The 24,108-nt window shown below is 43.6% G+C and overlaps 1 protein-coding gene across 7 annotated transcripts in view; it reads left to right on the forward strand.

Annotated features, from left to right (window-relative positions):
* GPM6A (glycoprotein M6A) overlaps positions 1–24,108 on the forward strand; it is a 419,024-nt gene that overhangs the window by 305,571 nt on the left and 89,345 nt on the right. For all 7 annotated transcript variants that reach the window (XM_019481375.2, XM_014600918.3, XM_019481378.2 and 4 more), the window contains one exon: positions 16,764–16,956. In XM_019481375.2, coding sequence (XP_019336920.1) covers positions 16,764–16,956 — 193 coding nt within the window. The remainder of the gene's footprint in view (positions 1–16,763; positions 16,957–24,108) is intronic.

Here is a 24,108-nt window from a genome sequence, read left to right on the forward strand (position 1 = left end):
CTGCACCGGTTAACTTGAGGTATGAAGAAAATAGCATTTAAAGCTGTGTCTATATCCAAATTGCTGATTGTCCGAATCAGCATTTAATCTTCAGATTCAGATTTAGCCAAATTGAATTGGGGACAGTAATCCGAGTCAACGAATCAATCACTGTCCCTGATTTGGGCCAAATCTGAATCAAATATGGCCCATTTTGCACACCCCGTAGTAAATGATGTCCCTGGTGGCTTGTTTGTCTTCCTGTGTCTGAGGCAATAGCAAGTGCTGGAGCACTTCCAGCTGTTGCTATCTTGTGCCATACACTTGTCTTTGGCATGCTGCCTAGACCATAGGTAGGAGACCTGATGCTGTTGCCTTTTCTTAGGCAGTGGCAGTACTGGAACTGGTGTACAGGACAGTTGGCTTCTTTGTGGCAGTGCAAGAAAATACTTGTTTTTAGTTTCTTTGCATAGGTGTGTTTGTAGTAGAAGTGACTTGCCAAATGTTTGGAAGCCATAAGTCACGGCACCCTGATTTTTATAAACATTGGTTCTTTCTATTTATTCTCTGCTTTTAGAGCTCTTATTTTTCTCTTCTCTTGTTTTCAAGCTTTTGTTTAAGCTCCCTTTTTCTAGAACACCAGAAGCAGGCAATTTCTTTTTAATTGCCAAATATTTCAAGGCTCATAATAAAATTGTCAAAAATGGCAGCAGGTTTTTATCAATATTGAAATGAATTTGTTACCACTATTTTGAGTTCTCCTGCCAGGACAATTCCCTGATATGTTCAATTTCAAGTTGCCTATGATCCTGATTTTTATTTTTGAACTATCAAAAGCCACTTAATTCATTTATTTCTTTTTTGTTTAAAAATTAATATTTAAAACATTTAAAAACAATAAAATTATATTGTTAACAAACAAAGAATATTAATGCAATAAAACAACTATGTAGCTTAACATTTTGAATACTGTGTTCCACTTAAAGCTGAGCATTTGGTTGTAAAACAAAGAAAGAAGTGTCAAGAAACATTTTTAGGATGACTGCATAACCTGTTTATTTCCCTGATATCTCATTATGAAGTCCACATTTTCTAATGTTCTTTTGAGTTTTCATGAATACTTTTTGCTCTTAAGTAGCTGAAAGGTGCATGAGTCAGTTTGTTTATTCATATTTCAATATATAATGTATTCCTATTCATTGCAGTGAAACCCTTTACTTCACTCCAGGTACCCCAGAGTATTTAGAAAAGAATTAAGTTGTTCTGAACATTGCTTGCTGGGCTCTTGTTGAGTGAAGTTCTTCAAGAGAGCCATATTCTAAGATGACCTATACCTGTGGTGGCTAACTTGCAGCACATGTGCCACAGGTGGCATGGGTAACCTGTGCGTGTGGCACACAGCAGTTTGGTGAGGGGACAGGGAACAGGGTGGCAGATAGGGCAGGAAGCAGAGTATGAGATCTGACAGGAGGCACAGTGTAGGGAGCAGAAAGCAGAGCATTAGATTGGGAAGGGGAAGGTTATTGGAGTAGCCATTGGAGTGAGTTTGCAGCTTAATCTGTTGGATGCCAGCCAATAAGGTTGCCCCCCACTAATGTATGTAATGCAGCCACAGGACTGTCATTACAAAAACTTCCTGCTGTCTCACACGCAAATTCCTTCTCAAGTGATTTCTTGATGACTTTCCAGCTGTAGACCTGTCTCTCTCATGGTGCACCAAGATTTTTGGGTGTTATTTTCATGAGGTTTGCTCCAAGAGCTTGACCCCTGTAGAATTTCACTTTAAAATTCAGGTTTACTTGGGGAAACTCAGAAAAAATTGAGCATGATTCATTATCTGTGAATTTTCTGTGAATTGTGTGAGTTCAGACTCAAAAATGCCATGTGACCAAAATTACAAATTTTGTTACAGAATAAAATGACAGACCACATTCTGAAAATGTCTGTGTGTATCCTATGTCATGACAAAAGGTTTGCATAGTTCTAGCCTGCAGTTCACTTTATCTTTGTTAGCAAGTACCTGTCCTAAATCAGAGGATAAAACTGAGAAGCCTGTTCAAAATGTTGAAGAAGTGGTAAGTGTTCGTGAAATGAAGCTGTTACCTTTTAGTTTTGTGTATGCATTTTACTGTTGCTTTACAAATTACAGTTGGAGTCTCTTAAAGGATTTAGCTGAGGATTCCTGAGGATGGGAAAAATATTGAGACAAATATAGACTACTTCCAGATCCTATGTGGTTTCCTCATTTTACTGTTTTTCTTACAGTTCTGGTCTTGAGAGGTGTTCTGAATGTATAGTTATTCCAGTAGCATAACTATAATACTAAGGCCTGATTCCAATCTCAATTTAGAGCACAGGAATTCCATTCTTCTTATGACATGATTAACTGGTTAATCATGCCATAAGTCTAACATGTAGCAGGGGCCTTAGTGACATGGCAGCTTCAGAGCATTGATTTTTGTTCTGTCACTCTCACACTTTCTTATACAACCATAGTATCTAAGATTCTTGAGAAACAGGTCTAGTAATGGTCTAGGTCTAGTAATGGTTCATAGATTCATAGATTGTAGAGTTGGAAGGGACCACAATGGACCATCGTGTCCAACCCTCTGCCCCTGGCAGGAAAGAGGACCGAGGTCAGATGACCCCAGCCAGGTGACTATCTAGCCTCCTCTTGAAGAACTCCAAGCTAGGTGATAGCACCACCTCTCTTGGAAGCCCATTCCAGATCCTGGCCACCCTTACTGTGAAAAATTTATTTCTAATATCTAACCTAAATCCACTCTCAACTAGTTTACACCCATTATTCCTAGTAACTCCCTGAGGCGCCTTAGTAAACAGTGCTTTCCCTATTCCCCGTTGACCTCCCCTAATAAATTTATAGGCAGCCACAAGATCTCCCCTCAGCCGTCTTTTGTGAAAGCTGAAGAGATTCAGCTCTCTCAACCTCCCCCCGTAGGGTCTATCATGAAGGCCCCTAATCATGCAAGTGGCACTCCTCTGGACCCTCTCTAGATTCCCCACATCCCTATTGAAGTGTGGCGCCCAAAACTGGACACAGTACTCCAACTGTGGCCTGACCAGTGCCGCATAGAGGGGGAGCCTCACCTCCTTTGATCTATTAGTCATGCACCTGCTAATGCACGACAAGGTGCGATTGGCCTTGTTGATGGCCTCGTTACACTGCCGGCTCATGTTCATCTTGGAGTCAGTTATGACTCCAAGATCCCTCGCTGCCTCCGAGCTGCTGAGAAGGACACTCCCCAACCTATAGGTGTACTGGGGGTTCCTCCTTCCCAGGTGGAGTACCTTACATTTATCTTTATTAAATTGCATCCTATTTCTCTCTGCCCATTGATCCAATCTGTCCAGGTCAGCCTGAATCTACTCCCTGCCCTCTGGTGTACTAACTTTGCCCCATAACTTGGTATCATCAGCAAACTTGGAGAGGGTGCTCTCCACGCCCTCATCCAAATCACTGATGAAGATATTGAATAATATCAGTCCAAGGACCAAACCCTGCGGGACCCCACTGCCCACATCCCTCCAGGCCGAGAAGGAACCATCCACCACCACTCTCTGGGTGTGGTCCCTAAGCCAGTTGGCCACCCACCTGACCATGTAGGCATCCACTCCACAGTCTGCTAGCTTCCTAAAGTCCAGGAAGATGACATCAGCCTCGGCTCCCACGTCCAGGCAGCATGTGATCTGGTCAAAGAAGGCTACAAGGTTTGTCAGGCAGGATCTACCTGTGACAAACCCATGCTGGTTTCCCCTCAGAATCGTTTGCCTTGCTGGGGCTGCACAAATGTGTTCTTTGATTATTTTCTCTAGCATTTTCCCAGGAATAGAAGTAAGACTGATTGGTCTAAAGTTACCCAGCTCATCCCTTCTCCCTTTCTTGAAAATAGGCACCACATTGGCCCTGGTTGTTAAAGTCTGGCATCTGATTCATTACTGCATTATCTTAGTTTTATTCTGATTAGAAAGCTAAGGAAATACAGACTAGATGGAAGTACTGTAAGGTGGATACCTGACTTGTTGGATCACCATGTTCAATGGATAGTCATCAGTGGCTTTTTGGGAGGAGATATACAGTGGGTTTCCCCAGGGATCTGTCCTAGATCCAGTATTGTTCAACATCATCATTAATAATTTGGATGATGAGGTTGAGTGCACATTTAGCAAATTTGCAGTTGGGTGGAGTTGCAGACATTCTGGATGGTAGGGGTATGATCCAGAATGATTTGGATAGGCTGGAAAAATGGTCCACAAACAACCAGATAAAATTCAACAAAATAAGTGCCAAGTCCTGCACTTGGGATGGAATAATTGCATGTATAAATACAGCCTGGGGAATGATTGTCTAGGTTGTAGTACTGCAGGGAAGGACCTGGGAGTTACAGTGGAACATTAACTGAATATGAGCCAACAGTGTGCTCTTGCTGAAAAAAAAGTCAACAGCATACTGGGCTCTATTAACAGGAGCATTACTTGGAAATCAAAGGAAGGGATCCTTCTGCTCGGTTTGGTACTGGTGAGGCCTTGCCTGAGTACTGTGTCCAGTTTTGCGCCCCATACTTCAAGAAAGATGTGGACAGATTGGATAGAATCCAGTGTAGAGTGACAAAAGTGATTACAGACTTGGGTAACATTATTTATGAGGCAAGGCCAAAATAATATTATTTGTGGTGGAGAAGAGCAAACTGAGGGGAGATTTGAAAATTCTTCAAGTATCTCTAGGGTGCTTATAGAGAAGAAACAGAGAGGCCTTTTCTGTGGCTATAGGGGACAGGACTAGGAACAATGGCCTCAAGTTACAGCAGAGGAAATTTAGGTTGGAGAATAGAGAGAGCTTTCTGAGGGACAGACATTCAAAGAGCCTAAGCCTGAATTGATTCAATCTTTGCAGGTTAGTCTAATCTATAATCATACAGGAATTTTCTCTGGACTGAAGAAATGCAGGCACATGCCTGCAGTGGCTCAGGCTAGAAGTTGGGGGTGCTAGAGCAGCCCTGCCTTCCCTTCCAAAGTGCTGAGCTGGAGGGGGGCATGGCCAGGCCCCAGCAGGACACTCTGATTAGGGGGGGGTTCCCCCCTCTTGCTGCTTGCTCCTGACCCAGGAGGGAGCCAGCACGGAGTTGATAACAGAGCGTTTAGCATCTCATCAAGAAAACAAAAGCCTCTCTCATTAGTTTAAGCTCTTCTTAAACAACTTTTTTCAAGGAAGGAACAGAGGGACATTACCAGCTGACCTGTTGATTAGCTTCAAAAAGCCATAAGCAGGCACTGTCCTTTTGCCTTTTACAGACAACTCTCAGCATTAGCTAGCATACCACATGCTGGTGACAGTCCATGCTGTGGGAGAGGGGAGGGGGGAACCCCTGCTCTGGGAGCAGGGAGTGGTGAGGTGGGCAGGGGGGGTGGTCAGGAGGAAGCCAGGCAGACACTGCTGTACCTGCTGTCCCTGCTAGAGTTCCAGCCAGGGAACAGAGGGGTGGGGCCAGCCATGCTCTGGAGTAGAGAGCCCTGCCCAGGGCTGCAAAGCATCTGGGATGCTGGGGGACTCTGGTTTAAGTTAAACCAGGAAGGAGTCTGGGACAGACATTGCATAAACTGGTTTGACCCAAATCATTTAAGTCTGATATTACATTCAACAAGGCTTATCTCAAACTGGTTTCAGCCATTTTCAGACTGGTTTATATGCACTGAATGTCTGTTCTGTTCCAGGCTTAAACCAGTTTCTGAATGCTTAAACCGGTTTATGTGTAATGTTTGTCCCTAGCCTATGAGACTGGTTAAGTACTGGAGCAAGGCTACCTAGAGAACTTGTGAAATCTTCATCCCTAGACATGTTCAAGAGCAACTACGGCAAACACTTGCTGGGATGGTTTTAGTCAGGGATGATCCTGATTTGACCAGGGGGCTGGATTAGACTTCAAAAGGTCCCTTCCAGCCGTACTTTCCTGTGATCCTTTGCTTCTATAACTCCACCAAATTTTTCTCATGAGGTAAGTAGCAAAAAAGATTCTAGTATCTGGCACTGTATTTCTAGAGAATATAGGGCTAGTATGGCATCTAAATCTGTTGCAAATACTATGTCATAAAGGATATTTTTTTCAATCTATTTTTGAATAAGTTATTCTAAACCTCACTGTTTCTCTTTCTAAATTGGTGAGTGCTAAATTGCTGTCTTGATACAATTCTGGTTTATTGAAAGTGCCCTGAAGTGCCTAGAAGGCCTGAGGAAATTGAATGCATTAGGTGCGGAGAAGATTGCCTGTTGTTCTGAGCCTTTCCTAATAGGACACCTGTTTCACTTACCATTCCCAATTTAAGCAATAAAGGAATAGTTCCAACTAGCTCCTGTACTGAATCTTTCTACAGTGCACCTAACAAATATAGCTGGCATTTGTGATCTACTTAAATTGTATACAAATATAGTTTCATAGTTTCATAGTAGGTAGGGTCGGAAGGGACCTGAGCAGATCATCATGTCCAACCCCCTGCCATGGCAGGAAAGAGTACGGGGGTGAAATGACCCCAGCAAGGTGTTTGTCTAGCCTCCTCTTAATGACCCGCAGGGTAGGAGCCAGCCACCTTCTCCGGGATGTTGGTTCCAGGTCCTAGCCGCCCTGACTGTGAAGTAGTGCCTCCTGATGTCTAGTCTGAATCTACCCTCTGCCGGCTTGTGACCATTATTTCTAGTCACTCCTGGTAGTGCTTGGGGGAACAGGGACTCCCCCAATGCCTGCTGGTCCCCTGACTAGTTTGTAGACAGCCACTAGATCCCCTCTCAGCCTTCTCTTTTACAGGCTGAACAGGTTCAGGTTCCTCAGCCTCTCCTCGTAGGACCTGCCCTGCTGACCCCTGATCATGTGGGTGGCCCTCCTTTGGACCCTCTCCATATTGGCCACATCTCTCCTGAAGTGCGGTGCCCAGAACTGGACGCAGTACTCCAGCTGTGGCCTGACCAGCATTGCACAGAGGGGGAGGATCACCTCCTTGGACCTGGTTGAGTTGCATCTGTGGATGCACGACAAGGTATGGTTGGCCTTCCTGACCGCGTCCCCACTTTGTCAGCCCATGTTCATTGTGGCATTAATGATAAATCCAAGATCCTTTTCTGTCTCGACACTGGCGAGAAGGGAGTTCCCAGCCTGTAGGTGTGCTGCTGGTTCTTCCTCCACAGGTGCATTACCCTGCGCTTGTCAGTGTTGAAATCCATCCTGTTCTCATCCGCCCACCCCTGTAACCTATCTAGGTCCAGTTGTAGCCTATTCCTCCCTTCTAGCGTGCCCACTTGCCCCCACATCCTAGTGTCATCTGCGAATTTGAAAAGGGTGCTTTTTACCCCCTTGTCCAAGTCACTGATAAAGATGTTGAACAGTGCAGGCCCGAAGAACGAGCCCTGCGGAACCACACTGCCCACATCCCGCCAGGTCAAATAGGACCCGTCCACCACTACTCTCTGGGTGCGCCCCTCCAGCCAGTTAGTGACCCAACTGACTGTGTAGGTGTCAGTGCCACAGTCCCCTAGTTTTTTAATGGGAAGGGGGTGAAAGACAGTGTAGAAGGCCTTCCTGTAATCCAGAAATATTATGTCCACTGCTTCACCTGAGTCTAAGGATTTTGTGACCTGGTCATAGAAGGCCACCAGGTTGGTCTGACATGACCTACCTCTAATTAACCCATATTGGTTGCCCCTAAGCATAATTTCCTCTGCTGGCCCCTCGCGGACATGTGGTAGGATAATTCTCTCAAAAAGCGTGCCCAGGATCGAGGTAAGACTAACTGGCCTATAGTTTCCTGGGTCCTCCTTCCTCCCTTTTTTGAAAGTGGGAACCACATTGGCCCTTTTCCAGTCCTCTAGCACCACACCAGAGCACCACGAGTACTTGTAAAGCCGTGCCATGGGTTCCGCAATGACCTCTGCTAATTCCCTTAGCACTCTGGGGTGGAGATCATCAGGACCAGCTGATTTAAATATGTCCAGTCCCTCCAGAAGTTCCCTGACTAGATCCTCACTGACCCTAGGCTTGGTTGCGCATCCCCTGGGGCCTATGGGAGTCTCGGTGTGGGGGGCAACCCGGTCCCTGCTCAGAAAAATGGAGGCAAAGAAATTGTTAAATAGATTAGCTTTGTTGTCTGGAGCGATGACCAGATTTCCTAGCGTGCCTTGCAGAGGCCCCACGGAGGGAATGTCTGGGAATGCCTGGTTGCCAAAAAGGCAGCATACACCCGGTGGAAGGGCGGGGGCTATCTCCAAAGAAGAGTATACCCTCACTGCTCGGGCCTGTAAGGGGGGCTGTTAGGAAAGCTAAGGTGGACATAAAGCTAGGACTAGTGTCCAAGATCAAAGATAATAAGAAGTCCTTTTTCAAATATATAGGGAGGATGAAGAAGGCGCCGGGAAATGTGGGGCCCCCGCAAGATACACTGGGCAATCTGGTGGTTGTGTCAGAGGAGAAGGCAGACCTCTTTAACAAATTCTTCACCTTCGTTTTCTTGTGCAGGGACCATGACTCCCCCACTGTGATTCAAGATGGACTCAAGGGGAACGCCTCCAGACCTAAGGTTGAGGAGGACTGGGTTAGAGTGCTTCTGAAGGGGCTGGACGTGTGCAAATCAGCAGGTCCAGATGCTCTCCACCCCAGGGTGTTGAAGGAGCTAGCAGGGGTTATTGCTGGGCCCTTGGCACGGCTTTACGAGCACACGTGGTGCTCGGGCCAGGTGCCAGATGATTGGAGGATAGCCAATGTGGTCCCCATCTTTAAGAAAGGGAGGAGGGAGGACCTGGGCAACTATAGGCCTGTCAGTCTTACCTCAGTCCTGGGGAAACTCTTTGAGAAGATCATCAAGGAGCACATCTGTGATGGGCCAGCATCGGGGATAATGCTTAAGGGCAACCAGCACTGTTTCATTAGGGGCAGGTCATGTCAGACCAACCTGATTGCCTTTTATGATCAGGTCACAAAAGCATTAGATGCAGGTGTCGTTGATGGATGTAGTCTTTCTGGACTTCAGCAAGGACTTTTACACTGTCTCCCACCCCATTCTCATTAAAAAACTAGGTGACTGTGGCATTGATGCCTATACAGTCGGATGGATTGCAAATTGGCTGAAGGGTTGTACTCAGAGGATGGTGGACGGGTCATATTCGACCTGGGGAAAGTGGGCTTGGTCCTTGGGCCTGCACTGTTCAATTTCTTTATCAGCCATTTGGACAACGGGGTGAAAAGCAACCTGTTCAAATTTGCTGATGATACCAAAATTTGGGGTGAGGTTAGCAGGGAGGGAAAGACTGCAGAAAGACCTGGATAGGTTGCAGGGGTGGGCTAACAAAAACAGGATGTGTTTCAATACGGACAAGTGCAGGGTGCTGCACTTGGGCAGTAGTAACCATCAGCACACTTATAAGATGGGAAACTCCCTTCTTGAGAGCACGGAGGCAGAAAAGGATCTTGGAGTCATCATTGACTCCAAGATGAACATGGGCTGACAATGCGAGTTCACGGTCAGTAGGGCTAACTGGACCCTATTGTGCATCCACAGGTGCATCTCAAGTAGGGCCAAGGAGGTGACCCTCCCCATCTATGCGACACTGGTCAGGCCACAGGTGGACTACTGTATCCAGTTCTGGGCACCCCACTTCAAGAGGGATGTGGACAACATTGAGCGGGTCCAGAGGAGGGCCACCCGCATGATCCGGGGACAGCAGGACAGACTCTACAATGAGAGGCTACGGGACCTGAACCTGTTCAGCCTTCACAAGAGAAGGCTGAGGGGGGACCTGGTGGCTGTCTATAAACTCACTAGCGGGGACCAGAAGGGTTTGGGGGAGACCTTGTTTCCCCTAGTGGCCCCCGGGATAACAAGGAATAACAGCCACAAGTTGTTGGAGAGTAGGTTTAGATTAGACATCCGTAGGAACTACTTCACAGTCAGGGCGGCTAGGATCTGGAACCAACTTCCAAGGGAAGTGGTGCTGGCTCCTACCCTGGGGGTCTTTAAGAAGCGGCTTGATGCCTACCTGGCGGGGGTCATTTGAGCCCAGTTTCCCTCCTGCCCAGGCAGGGGGTCGGACTTGAAGATCTACAAGGTCCCTTCCGACCCTACTTCTGTGATTCTATGATTACCCGGTACCTTCTTTTTACTCCCTATGTATTTAAAAAAGGACTTCTTGTTGTCCTTGATCTGGGTAGTTCCATCTCCGCCTTAGCCTTCCTGACTGCCCCCTACAGCCCTGAGCAACCAACGTATAGTCCTCCCTTGTGATGGCCCCTCCCTTCCATTGGGTGTACGTCTCCTTTTTAGTTATTAGACGTTCCCGTATGCTTTTGGTGAGCCATGGGGGCTTTTGCACCTTCTTGCCCCCTTTGATCCATGTTGGGATTACCTCCTTTGGGTTTGGAGGATTGTCTCCTTAAGGAACGACCACTCTGCTTGGACACTTGACTCCTCTACCCTCTGGGACCTCAGTGCCTCCCTGACTATTCTCTTTACCTCATTGAAGTCTGCCTTCCTGAAGTCCATGGCTGCTGCACCCCAAGATCTTGTGCAGCCCTGTGGACAGAGCTCCCATTGATTCTAATGATAGGTTGTAGGTTGTCACTTATTAGATCAAAATTTAGTCAGGTGTTAGATATAGGAGCTAGGCATGGAAATTGGTTCTGAATTCATTAAATTTTATTCTGCTTCAACCCCACCCCCCCATACAATTCTTACTCTCCCTACATACCTACTGCTGTCTTTTCTTGACATATTTTTCTACTCTTTACCAGTCTACTTCATTAATTGGGCTGGCATCAACATGTCATCCACTTCCACAGGTGTCTGTGCTTTCTTCTTTTACACTATTCCATGTTCATGGATTACTCTTCCTTAACTGGCCAACAACATTACCAACCAGTTGGGGTCCACTTGTTACATAATGCTGTGATTCAGTGGTGTCCAGTCTTTTTGCCCTGCAAGATGAGTGGTGCCAGGTTGGTCTTCAGGATGGATCCATCCCATGGGTCCAATCCAGCCCATGGTGCTCACCCAGCAAGGGCCCAATCCAGCAGACATGGTTGGGACCTGGGCCTTCTGCATGGAGCCAGCCCGGCTGAGGCCCAATTTGACCACACCAAGCCTGCTGAGGGCTGGTCTGGCTTTACAGCAGTGGCCCTGCTGCGGTCTGATCTGGCTGCACAGGCCTTGGAAATCTGATGGCAGAGGACAGGTAGCAGTGTTAATTGACCCCAGTGCCACCAAATTTCCAGATCCGTAGGGAGCCCCACGGTCTGAATGACATGTCTCCTCATGCTGGATCTAGCCTGCAGACTGGGGCTTGAGCACCCCTGCTGTGATTAATATAGTAAGGTATAACTGAGAGAGGTAGATAGCCATGTTAACGTGAAGACAGGCTGAAGGCAGGGCAGAATGACACATTATAGATTAATTCAGAGAGGCATGAGCTTTTGTAGGAAACAGGTCACTTGGTGAGATTCTACAAATGTGATTTAAAAAATAAAAGCTTGATTCTCTTGTTTGATGTATATCTTTGCCATTCCTTTCTTTGTTATTTTGTGTGTCTTGCCTTTGTTATACTGCAGAATTTCCAGAAAGGTGCCCATACCTGTCTTTCTATTTGTATTCCTGGTTATACTGGGTAGCTGGTTAAAGTTGTCATAAAAAATAATAGTAATCTAATAATCTTATTGGGAAAAAATCAGTTGGTCACTCCTATTCAAAGCTAACATACCACTGAGCAGCCAGTGGAAAATATACTTGTCTTCCTCACTGACAGTGGGGTACTTGCACCAGAGGGAAATACATACCATTGTGGCTTGAGGAGAATTTCTGAGATGGTTTGTAGGGTTTTTTGCAAACCAGTGTGTTACAACCCAAGGGTGTGATTTTGTTTGTGTGTGCTTCGGCACTGCTAAATTATTTCCCGCCACTCGGAGCTTTCTTTGCAGGTGTGCGAGCTGGGAGTGGTCTGAGGCCCTCGGGGGTTTTCCGTGCGGCAGGCTGTGGCCAGCAGCCCGGACACGCTGGGTCGGGGAAGGCAGGCGGCACGCTAGAATTAGGCACGGATGCTTAGTGGTTGATTTAAGATTATTTTACTTACACCGAAGATGGTCGCGGTGCAGGCAGGAAAACTTGCTTGAGTTGCAGTTACAGACAGAAAAGAAGAGAGGCGGACTAAAGTTCCTTCCTGTGAACCTTCTAGCCCAATCCGGTTGAAGGCTCTAAACCGCGAGCCCGTCGTGTCAACCGAAGAAAGTAACTCGAAGCAAAGAGCTCTGAATAGACTCACACGAAGTTTGCTAGGCTCCGCGGAACTTGCGCACAGGGAAGGGTACGTTGAGGGACTAGGCGGCGACGGGGAGAGGCGAGAGGCTGATCAAACCCCTATAGCCTTCTTGATATACACGCTGGGCTCGATAGGCTCCGCAGCGCTTAGAGATCTTCACGAGATGTGAAGTTCTCCTCCTCCAGATGGTTGTGGAGTCCTCCCTTGCGGGGTTCTCCTCAGAGTTCTCCAACTTGGGCGGAAACCGCTCAGGGCTCTTATACGGCTAGCAAGCCAATCGCTAGCTGCCACGTGGGAATAATTTAGAACTGGCCAATAGTGGGACACAAATTTGTATATGAATGGCGGGAACTCCTTGCACCGTGCATTTCTCTTTTGCAACCTAGAAATGCACCCTGCAAAGAAAGCTACGAGTGGCGGGAAATAATTTAGCAGTGCCAAAGCGCACACAAACAAAAATCACACCCTTGGGTTGTGACAGCAGGGTGCATTTCTTAGTTGCAAAGAGAAATGCACAGTGCAAAGGAGTTCCCACCATTCGCATGCAAATTTGTGTCCCACTATTGGCCAGTTCTAAATTATTCCCACGTGGTGGCTAGTGATTGGCTTGCTAGCCGAATAAGAGGCTTGAGCGGTTTCCGCCCAAGTTGGAGGACTCCACAACCATCTGGAGGAGGAGAACTTCACGTCTCGTGAAGATCTCTAAGCGCTGTGGAGCCTTTTGGACCCAGCGTGTATCTCAAGAAGGCTATAGGGGTCTGATCAACCTCTGGCCTCTCCCCGTCACTGCCTGATCCCTCGACGTACCCTTCCCTGTGCGCAAGTTCCACGGAGCCTAGCAAACTTCGTGTGAGTGAATCCAGAGCTCTTTTCTCCGAGTTGTTTTCTTCGGTTGACACGACGGGCTCGCGTGTTTAGAGCCTTCAACTGGATTGGGCTAGAGGTTCGCGTGGAAGGAACTCTTGTCCGCCTCTCTTCTTTTCTGTCTGTAACCACAACTCAAGCAAGTTTTCCTGCCTGCACCGCAACCATATTCGGTGTAAGTAAAATAATCTTTAATCAACCGCTAAGCGTCCGTGCTTAATTCTAGTCCGCCGGCCTGCATTCCCCGACCCACGTGCCAGGGCTGCTGGCCAGAGCCTGCCACGCGCCCCCGAGAACCTGGGACCACTCCTGGCCCGCACACAGTGTATAATGCTCTTACAGAAAAACTGCCTAGCAAATAAATAAGCCACGCATGGTGCAGGTGGATAAAGTATAGTTGATAAAATACACGGTGACATGTTTTAGTATGTGACTTAAGTATACTAATGTGATTGATTGTTTTCTGTGTTATATTGATGCCAGAATTTATTCTTGCAAGGAGACAAGATAGCTATACCTTATTTGTCTGTATCTTTTATCTTCGGTAGCAGAAATCAGTAGGACTTTGTCCTAATCATAGAGCTCGTTTAAGGATTTGCAGTTTAGTTATTTTGGTGTTTAGTATGTTTGAATTTGCCATTTTCTACTTAATAGTAATCAAATTCTGGTTTTGATGACCTCTGTGTTATTCTGAGACTTGTGAAAACTTTGTTGTGGGAGGGAATTTTTCATGTTTATGATATGCAGTTCGTAATGTAAAAAGCATTAACCATTCAAGGTGTTTCTTCTTTAAACACAGTGGTTGAACTTTATTTCTGTAATGTAGTAGAGTTGCTGTATTTGTTGGAGTTGCTCAGATAACACTGGTATTTCATTACTGCTAGATATTCAATTCTTTTTTCAAATAGTAACTTCCAGTATACATGTTTACAGGATATTTTGAAAACAATGATTTCCTAGTGTATTGTACTGTAGTGTAATGGATTCCTTCAAAATTTATATAAAACATGATTAGAAGTCTTTGACTAAGTATATTGTATTAAGTATATTGTATTATGGAAATTTCTACAAGCACTGAAAATGCACACACACAGGGACGCACACAAATACAAGATGAAATCTTGGCACCAAGGAAGTTAGTATCAATATTTTCATTTAATTCAGTAAGCCCAAAATTTTACCCACAGTCTGCACCAAAGAGCTTATGATCACATTGAGTTATTTCAGTTTTCCAGCACTTAGATGTCCTAAAGCTTGTAAATAGAATTGTTGAGGCATTCTTGTCACACAAGGGAATAGTTTAGTAACATAAAACTACTATCATCCCACCCCACTTTTTTTTTTGCACAGAATATATCTGGGGAGCATGTCTGGGCCATTCCCACAAGGCAATACCCCAGCTGTCAAAAATGTGGGCTGTTGGCAGTTCACACAGTTGTCATCAGACTTGGAGAGATTTTGTCTGTGCTGGTGAACCAGCTCAATTCTGAGCTAATCAAGGATTGGCAGACCACAAAGCTGACCTGTGGTTACCTCTCTACCCTTTTCTGATCTTGCACCAGGTGCAGCTTATTCAGAATAAAGAACCTGGTTACAGATGTGTTTGTTCATTTTCATTTTATTTTGTTTAGTGATAACATCGGGGTTGGCAACCTTTTACTAATGATGGGCTGCAATTTGCCATCTGGCTGCCACTATGGAGCACTGAACTCTGTCCTAGCTGTCTCTGCTGTACACATACAGCTGCTTTTTCACCCCCTGCACCACTTCCCTTTCCAAGGCAGTGTCTGCCAAAAAAGTGTAGCAACTAAACATGTGGCAAGTGACAATTTGGACCAGCTAATTTGATGATGAAAGTAAACGGAGACTACAGGTGTGAGGAAAGAGATCAGCAAGGCTAGGGACAGACATTACACATACACTGGTTTAAGTGATCAGAAACTGGTTTAAACCTGTAACAGAATAGATGTTCAGTGCACATAAACCAGTTTGAAAATGGCTGAAACCAGTTTGAGATAAACCTGGTTGAATGCAGTATAAGTTAACTGATTTGGGTCAAACCAGTTTATGCAATGTCTGTCCCAGACCCCTTGCTGGTTTAGGATAAATCAGACTCCAACAGTATTCTGGCATGCTCTCTGGGCTCAGTTCTCAGCTCCACAGTAGAGCTGGCCCCTCCCCTCTGCTCCCTGGCTGCAGCTCTAGAGATTTCCAGGCTGCTGCCCCCTCTCCCCCTCACCACTTCTTGCTAAGCAGCCCCCCCTCCCCTCTGCCTTGCTGAGGAGGTGTTTGTGTATTAGCTAGCAGATTACATGCTGGCTATGGTTCCTTCTGGGTCAACAGGCAGAATCAACAGGTAGCTGGTAATGCCCCTCTGTGATTAATATATATGATTAATATCTACTGAGAGAGGTAGATAGCCATATTAGTCTGAAGACAGGCTGAGGGCAGGGCAGAACGACACCTTATAAATTAATTCAGAGAGGCATGAGCTTTTATAGGAAACAGGGGTGATAATGGGGTGTTAAACACTGAGTTAAGGGTGATAAACACTGTTATTAATTCCCTGCTGGGCTAATCAGAGCATCCTGCCAGGGTCTGGCCCATGCCCCCCCTCAGCTCAGTGCTGTGGAAGGGCCGGAACGCTGCTCTAGCACCCCTTGGCTTATAGCCTGAGCCATTGCAGGCATGTGCCTGCATTTTTGGGATGCTTGTCTGGTTACAAAACTGATTTAGCTTAGCCAGGTTAGGCTAACCTGAAAAGATTGAATCCATTCAGGCTCAGGCTTTTTGAATGACTGTCCCTAGCCCCAATCATGCAGAAGAGGGATGGATAGAGCAGCGGTAGGGAGTCAGCTTGCTGTCAGTAAAATGTGGAAAGTGGACTGGATAGGACCACAAGGTGATAGCAGGGGATGAGCATGCTGTTAGTAAAATGTGGATTGGATTAGACCTTCACAGGTCAGATCCAGTGTCTTTACATGCTGGATTCAGCCTGTTAGCTGTCGGTCATCAACCCCCGTCTTAAGTATGAAATTTTTTATTTGTTCCCTGCAGTGATTGCTGCAGGATGTCTTTGCCATGTAAGAGATTTTTAAACTTTTTTTAGAACTATTTTCAATTGCTCACAGCTATTTAAATAAAATAAAATTAATACCAAGATGGGTCTTTTTGCATTAAAAAAATGATGACAACTGGGAGAGTGATTAGAGGAAAAAGTTCTGGCCACCTGGCAGATAATGTTTGATCAAGATTTTCACTTGTTTCATCTTAACCCAGCAAGGCAGTCACTGGTCTTGTCTATAATGCTGGTTCTTGGCTCATTCACACTATTAGAGTCCTTTTAACCATCAGGGTTGTGGGTATTTAGAAAACTTAGCACTGAATTAACCCCCTTCTATTTCAGAGTTCTTCCCAGTCTGAGGACAGTGAGAGGTGTAGGAAAGACTGTAATATTGATGCTCAACAAACTCTTTCCTTGGCCTGTGGTCTCAATATCCAGAAATGCACTTGTAATATCCCTGAATGCAAATATTGCCCCAAAACAAAAGAGATGCTCTTACTTTTAAGACAGATGAATACCAAAATGTGTTAAAATATTCTCTTTAATCTTATTCAGGGTGTTTTGAATGCTGTATCAAATGCTTGGGGGGGATTCCCTATGCCTCACTGATTGCCACCATCCTGCTGTATGCTGGTGTCGCACTGTTCTGTGGCTGCGGACATGAAGCACTTTCGGGAACTGTCAACATTCTGCAAACCTACTTTGAGATGGCAAGAGCTGCTGGGGACGTTATTGATGTCTTTACCATGTAAGTCATTATTTAACCTTTTCTCTTTTTTTGATTTCTGAATATTTTGTATAGGGAGATGGATTAGATTCATGACAATATGCTGCAATTAAAAATAAAAGAATAACCTCCTGTATATATAATTATATTAGATAAGTATGGCAATTGAAATTCTGTGAATGCTAATATTTTTTTTCCATTCCACCAGTAATTTCTAGTACTCCATGTTATCTTAGTAATTGGATACTAATAATTAATTCATTGATTAATTGATGTATTATGCGATCTTTGTGGACTATCCTTACTTATGCCTTTTAATAATTTAATTAAGCGATGTAAAATATACCATAGAACATACAAATATGCCTTTTAATTAAAACTTTGTAAATGCAAGTCACAGGTACCTAATTACCTTAAGGTAAAAAAGGATAGGGATTTACCATGTGCCTGTTGCTTTCATTGAAGGCTAAGCTACTGTGGCTTTCATCAACTTTGGAATATGAGTATGCATGTAGTCAGTTACTCTAGTAACTAACTGTGGTAAAGCCTTACTTCCTTTTAGTTCTGGATAAATGGTTTGCATGTATGTGTAGTTTTGTTTTACATTTGTAATTACATTTCATACCTTAGAAGCATATTTTTCACATGGTCATAAATTAATGAAAAATAAAGGTAAGCATCAATAATGTCCAGCTCTTCTACAAAAGATGTTGGAACAGTGCAAAAATCATACCCCTAATGAAAGCGAAGGTAACACTGAACAATCCAAACAATGGTTTTGATGCTACTATTGTCAGCCTCAAGCACTCACAGCATTTAGGTCTGGCTTTCCCAAATCAACATATTGGTTTAAAATTATGACATTGTTTAAAAGACAAATACAGGGTTCCTTTTTATTTGCTTTTTTGTTTCTGAGCAGGCCTCCTTCTCCAACCTATGAATATTCCACTGGGAAAAACTTGTGGAATGGTGCGATTCTGAGTAGCATTCAGCTTCATCTCTGTGTCACCTGCTTCCCTTGAATGGGACAGCTTCCTGCTAACATAATTTAGTGGCAGTGGCAGAAAAGTAGTGGCATAATGTAGCATAATGTAGTGGCAGTGGCAGAAAAGGTGCAGAGTTAGAAGAGATTGAAGCATGGACCAGGGAGGGAGGGGCTTCTGAAATTTGGAGCTTTGGATTTTTTTAGACCCTTTGGATGTAAAAGCCCATACCCCTTACTACTTCCTCAAGGCCACACGCCTTTGCACAGTTCCTCTTGTTGAGCATGTCTACCTCATCAGAGATGCCATGGGTCTAATAGAATATCCTACTGAAATAAAATGACACATCTTTATGGTGACTCCTCTCCTCTTCCTTTCTCACAAATACATCTTCTTTGGTATTTCAGTGCAAGTTTTCCATTGCTGCACATGTACTGAGCTGAAGCTGAAACATCCTGTTGTTCATTCCAGGGAGTATTAGGTTTTCACAGTGAAACAAAGCAGTTCATTCACTAACATACGAGTGACAAAGCTAGGAATAGATTTCAGGTCTTCTGACTTTCACAGAGTTGTACCATTGCTTCTAGGTCATACTTGCTTCCTTTTTGTGCAGGGATTTTCATATAATGAATGCTAGTCAATTGTTTGCTAGATTAGCCACCTCTATGCCACATCCACATTTCATCAGGGAAAGAAACAGGGTTGAGCTGCTTGAGCTGAACATCCTGTACTACTGCTTATAGTGCTTCTGGGAAACATGTGGCTTTTGCTATCTTTATTCTTTTTGGCCTAGCAGAAAGAATTATGTATCTCACTTGACTTCACAGCTAGGGTTCAGTGTTATGGCTGAATGAAAGATCAGTCATTTTATTAGACTCTAACATATTTTATTAGTCTCTAGAAATCCATTAGCGAAGAACTATAGTAAATCGATGCTTTCCCTTCATAGCAAGTTTTCCAGATTTTCTCTGTCAAAATCTTAAGTGACACTATCCGTCAATGCAGATAATTCACTGGAAATGATAGAGCAGCAATAAAGACTAATTTTATTGTTTTTCTTGACAAATTATTATTTACTCTTTATCCGAGAATATTTTGGAGTAATTTATTCAGAGTCCTTGCTTTCTTATCCTTGGTTTCCAACTTCAGTTCAAATATATTGAGATAGATGATTTCCAAATAAACATCTGAGAGGGGAATGGGCACTTTGACTCAAAACATATGAGCTATCATTTGTACCTGGAGAAATTATGTAGTCCTCAGTGACATCTGCCTAGATCAATTTTCTGCCTTTCTGTTTGAATTTTAATAACTATCCGTCTGTCATTAAAGCAAACTTTTTAGGGAAAGTCAGTCTTTTTCATTTTGTTAAAACTGTGGTTAAGAAGTAGGAGTTCAAACAAACCTTGCATAAAAACATTGTCTTGAGAGTCAAGAAAGCAGCAAAATTATGTAAATAATGAAAGTTTATCAGTTTTTCTATTATAATATGTTACCTTTCCTTTTGAGGACTGTATCTTATATAACAGAATGAAAATGATGCAAAACAGATAGACATTCTGATGACGTAAATTAACAGAGGAGAGACATCCTAATCGATCATTTTTCTCTTTTTTTTAAGGGCCACTTTTCCTTAATATTGCTAATGTTGTGTAATATGTCTATGACCCAGAATCTGATCCTCAGTAATAGATGTGCAAAGTGGATTGTGTAATGGAACATACTGAATTGAATTATATTTAATCATACTTATTGTTTCTGTCCGATGTTTACTGACATGTTGGATTTCAGTGTCTCATTTAGTTTAAAAATCAGTTCGTATCTAAGAGCTGCATATACCATTGGTTGGAGATTAAGGTTTAGTGGGACTTTTTTAGTGTATCCACATTCGCTCATAGAACAGTAGGGTTGGAAGGGCCCTCTGAAGATCGTCTAATCCAAACCCCCTGCTCCAGGTAGAATGGTCCGTGACTAAACCATCACAGTCAAGTGCTTGTGTGATCTGCTCTTAAAAACCTCCAAAGATGGAGGTTTCCCAACCTCTCTGGGCAGTGCTGTCATTGTGAAAAAGTTATTTCTAATATCCAACCTAAATTTCCCTTGCTACATTTGGGTAAAACTCATATAACACATTTCATACACCATCCTTTATTTTTAATACCTTATTTAAAGCATCCAATATCTTAGATTGTTTGCTTGTATTGTTTTACTTTTTATAATCATGCAATACAAATATGATAGGTTTATGTTGAATATTGTTAAATGCCCTTGTGGGCATTTAAAAGCAAGATAAAAGTACACCATCAGGCAGTACTGGCCTGTTCACAGTTGGACACAAGCAAAGACTAATCTTTGATTATATGTCTTTTAAACAAGCTTTTCAGGGAGAACATAGCTAACACAACTGCTCTTTTTCCTTCCCTTTGAATGACATATTATCCAGATCCATGCCAATTTCTTAGATTAACAGCTTTCCATCTTTCCTATAAGAACTAAATAGAAAGAGATGAAAAAAAATCCTTGAAACTCCAGTACAATCTTAGGGTAAACTAATGTTAGTAAAGCTAGTGTAAGATGACATAGTTTCATAAAAGTCAAGACACTGATTTATTCAAGCTCAGGATTTAGCTGTAAAGTAAGAGATCAGGAAAAATCTTCAGCAGTGAATCCTGTCAGAGACAAAGTATTGAAGAGCGGATGTGATGAAGCTTGTTGGTGAAAGGCTGGATGCGATGATTATGATGGGTTGCTGTAGTAAGTTCATGGTTTTTCTTCAAGCGTAAAATCAGTATTAAAAGCATCTGTCTGGTTTTAAGTTTCTTCTGGAGGTAGGAAAACAGACCTTTTCAATTTTCAAGACTAAAATATTCAAATGGCTCTTAACATTACAAAACATATAATATGTAGGAAAGGTAGGTAACACAGCTTCAGTAGGCACTACCCTAATGAGTCAATCTTCCCTTTCCTTCTCACAGGGCACATCTGCATGAGACATTTACTCCTGAGCTGCCTAATTAGCTCTGTAGTAAAGTCTCCACGTGTATACGTGCGACCCTATTAGACTGCAGTAGACTAATTAACTCTGCCATAGGATACTATTTGTAAATACAAGTATTATCCTGTGCTGGAGTTCTTTGCTGCACAGCAATGCATGTATGGATGCTGGCAGCACAGGCTGGGAAACAAAGGTGCTTCAGTGTAGGGGCTGCCTGCCTGCTAGCCCTGCACTGAAGCACCCTCATGCCCCAGTCAACCCCTTGGTAGCACCTTGAGCCAGGTCTGAGCAGCCCTGAGCTGGCAAGCTGATCCCCTGAACGCTTTTCCAGGCAGGGCTGCTCTGACCCAGCTCAACATGCTACAGTCTTGGGTGCACATGTAAATGTAGTGCCTGGGAGCAATAAACTCTGACAAAATATGTGATGGATTTTATTGTTTTGCATGAATTTCACATGTAGAGATGCCTACAGTCATTGTTTTAAATCATGAAAGTCATTCTTAATAAACATGGCAGTTTTAAGACCAATTTTTAGTCTGCAGTAAATACCAATTTTTGCCAGGCCCAACTGAATTGTATTGTTTTTCTGGATGACCTTTGTGGCACTTAATTTCAAGTTGGCTCAACTGTCTTCAACATTAACTTCATCTCTCCCGGGGCTATCTCCAAATACTTATTTTTGGAAGTCCAACAAATGCTAAAAGGGAACAGTTAGAGGGAGAAGCAGGAGGTGGCTAGAAACATCTTCAGGGGATTAACACAAAAACAATCAACTATGTGGACATTTTAATGACAAATGGAGATTCAGTGTGTTGAGGGGCAAAGGGATTATTTCAGATCCCATGAGACTTAAATAGATTACAACAAAATAAAAAATAATTAATTTCTCCAGAAAATTGATCCAAGGATATTTTAGGCATGACAAATTAACAGCCTTTGTTGTCCAATTTGTCACTTTAACAGTACCGTAATTGAAATGGAACATTCAGCATGAGGTAATGTGATAGTTAAGCATCCTCTTAATAACTACTTTATTATATCAAAATACATAGTATATCATATGAATGGGATTAACAGGTTGTCCAAAACTATGCCCATCTATTTAGCCATTAAATTCCATAGGAATCCAGTCAGTTATTGCAAAGTGAAGCTTTGGTTCTCAGAAAATAATAATATTGCCATGGGGCAAAATCCCTATATCATCAAAACCAGCGCAAGTTGAATTTATACATTCTGTGTTCAGGAAAATGGTATCTGATGGAAAACTGTAAATAAGCATTTTAACTGTTTGCTTTGTTTCAAAATCATTAGAATTATTTTTACAGTCACCCAGCCAGCATATTTAGTTGTTGGAAAAAAAGCTTTTGAGATATCATACCAGCATGATCAATTGCCTTGCATACAGCTCTCTCTCTAAACACATAATTGCTCCTGTGAAAAACAGCCATGTCAAAAAGTTTCTGGCCCTTTAAGTAAAATAGTTTTTACTTCTGTGGAATAGAGCAAATGCTACTTGACTTGTCCTAAATAGAAGGGCTAGATGGTGGAGAAAGTGTTTGCTTGTTAACTTCCCAATACTGAAGTTGAAAGGCTACAGAAGACCAGGAGTAAGAGAGCAATGAAGGAGTTTTCCAGATATGTGTTTTTGTTTTGGGGTATTTTTTCCCCCTCTTGTTGAGCCCCAGGTCAAGTCTGGGATCATGCCCGGTATGCAAAGGCCAATAAAGATACCAGGGGTGAAAGTACAAAGAAGGTTTATTGCTAGCAATAAAAGGTGCGAGCGGAATAATTTCACGTAACAAGCACACCAGATTACTATTTCTAAGCATCTTTTATACAGGAGTTTTTGAACCTTCATAAGCATCTTTGTTTGCTGATTGGTTATAAAGGAGTGACGCAAAGAGTTCTTTACTGAGCATGTCTCTATACCTGTGTTTTAGCCATGTATCTCATTTACATACATGTATGTTTCATTAGCATACTTTTTCCCCACCTAGGGGTGTGATTTTTAGTATTTTAATGAGCCCTATAACCCAGTACTCTCTTTCTTATTTTGTTTTCAAGCCTCCTTTATCTAAGACTGTCTCCTCCTTATCATTGCAGATGGGCATTCGTCACATAACATTCTCTTTTGCTTCGTCTCTGAGTAGTGGTTTCTAGGTCACTTCTTACACTCTGAGCTGCAAAATTGGAGCTAGAGAACCAGGAAAGGCTTGGGGCTGGGGGAATCAGTGGAGTGGTTTACTATCAAATTTATATTATCTGAACAAGAGGCTCCAAAGGGTGCAACACTTGGGCTAGGGAGAGACATTACATATAAACTAATTTAAGTGAACAGGAACTGGTTTAAATCTGTAACAGAAGAGATGCTGAGGGCACATAAACCAGTTTGAAAATGGCTAAAACCAGTTTGAGATAAAGCTGGTTGAATGTTGTACCAGACTCAACTGATTTGGATCATACTGGTTTATGCAACATGTGTCGCAGACCCCTTGCTGGTTTAAGATAAATCAGACTCCCCCAATATCCTGACATGCTCTTTGGGGTGGGTGGGACTCCCTGCTCCATGGCAGGGCTGGCCCCTCCCCTCTGCTCCCTGGCTGCAGCTCCAGAGAGTATCCAGTATGGACTGCAGGCTGATCAGCCCCTTCCCCTCTCCACTCGCTGCTAAACAGGAATTACCCCCTCCCCTCTGCCTTGCTGAGGAGGTGTCTGTGTATTAGGTAGCAAACCACATGCTGGCTACAGTCAGTGCTGAATCAACAAGTAGAATCAACAGGTAGCTGGTAATGTCCCTCTGTTGTTTTCTTAATGGGGTGATAAACACTGAATTAGGGGAAGGAATCTGGGTTTTCTGTTTCCCATGGAATAAAAGAGAAAACCAAGTTTTTATCAGAGAAAACCCTGTTTTTATCGGAGAAAGTGCGGAGTTTCCTTTTTAGCAGAGAAATCCTCAGATTCTCTGCTTTTGCATGCTGGCACAGCTCCAGACTGGAAGAGCTGATTGCAGAAAGGGCGGGAAACCCCTAGCCCTGCCCAGGCTATTATCAAGTCCCTGCTGCATTAATCAGAGCATTCTGCCTGTGCCTGGTAGCACCCCGCCCCCCCCTCCCCCAAGCTCAGTACTATAGAAGGGAAGGGAGGGCTGCTCAAGTGTCCCCCAGCTTCTAGCCTAAGCCACTGTGCATTTCTGGG

Source organism: Alligator mississippiensis, chromosome 2 (assembly GCF_030867095.1).
Source record: "Alligator mississippiensis isolate rAllMis1 chromosome 2, rAllMis1, whole genome shotgun sequence".
Lineage (NCBI taxonomy): Eukaryota > Metazoa > Chordata > Crocodylia > Alligatoridae > Alligator > Alligator mississippiensis.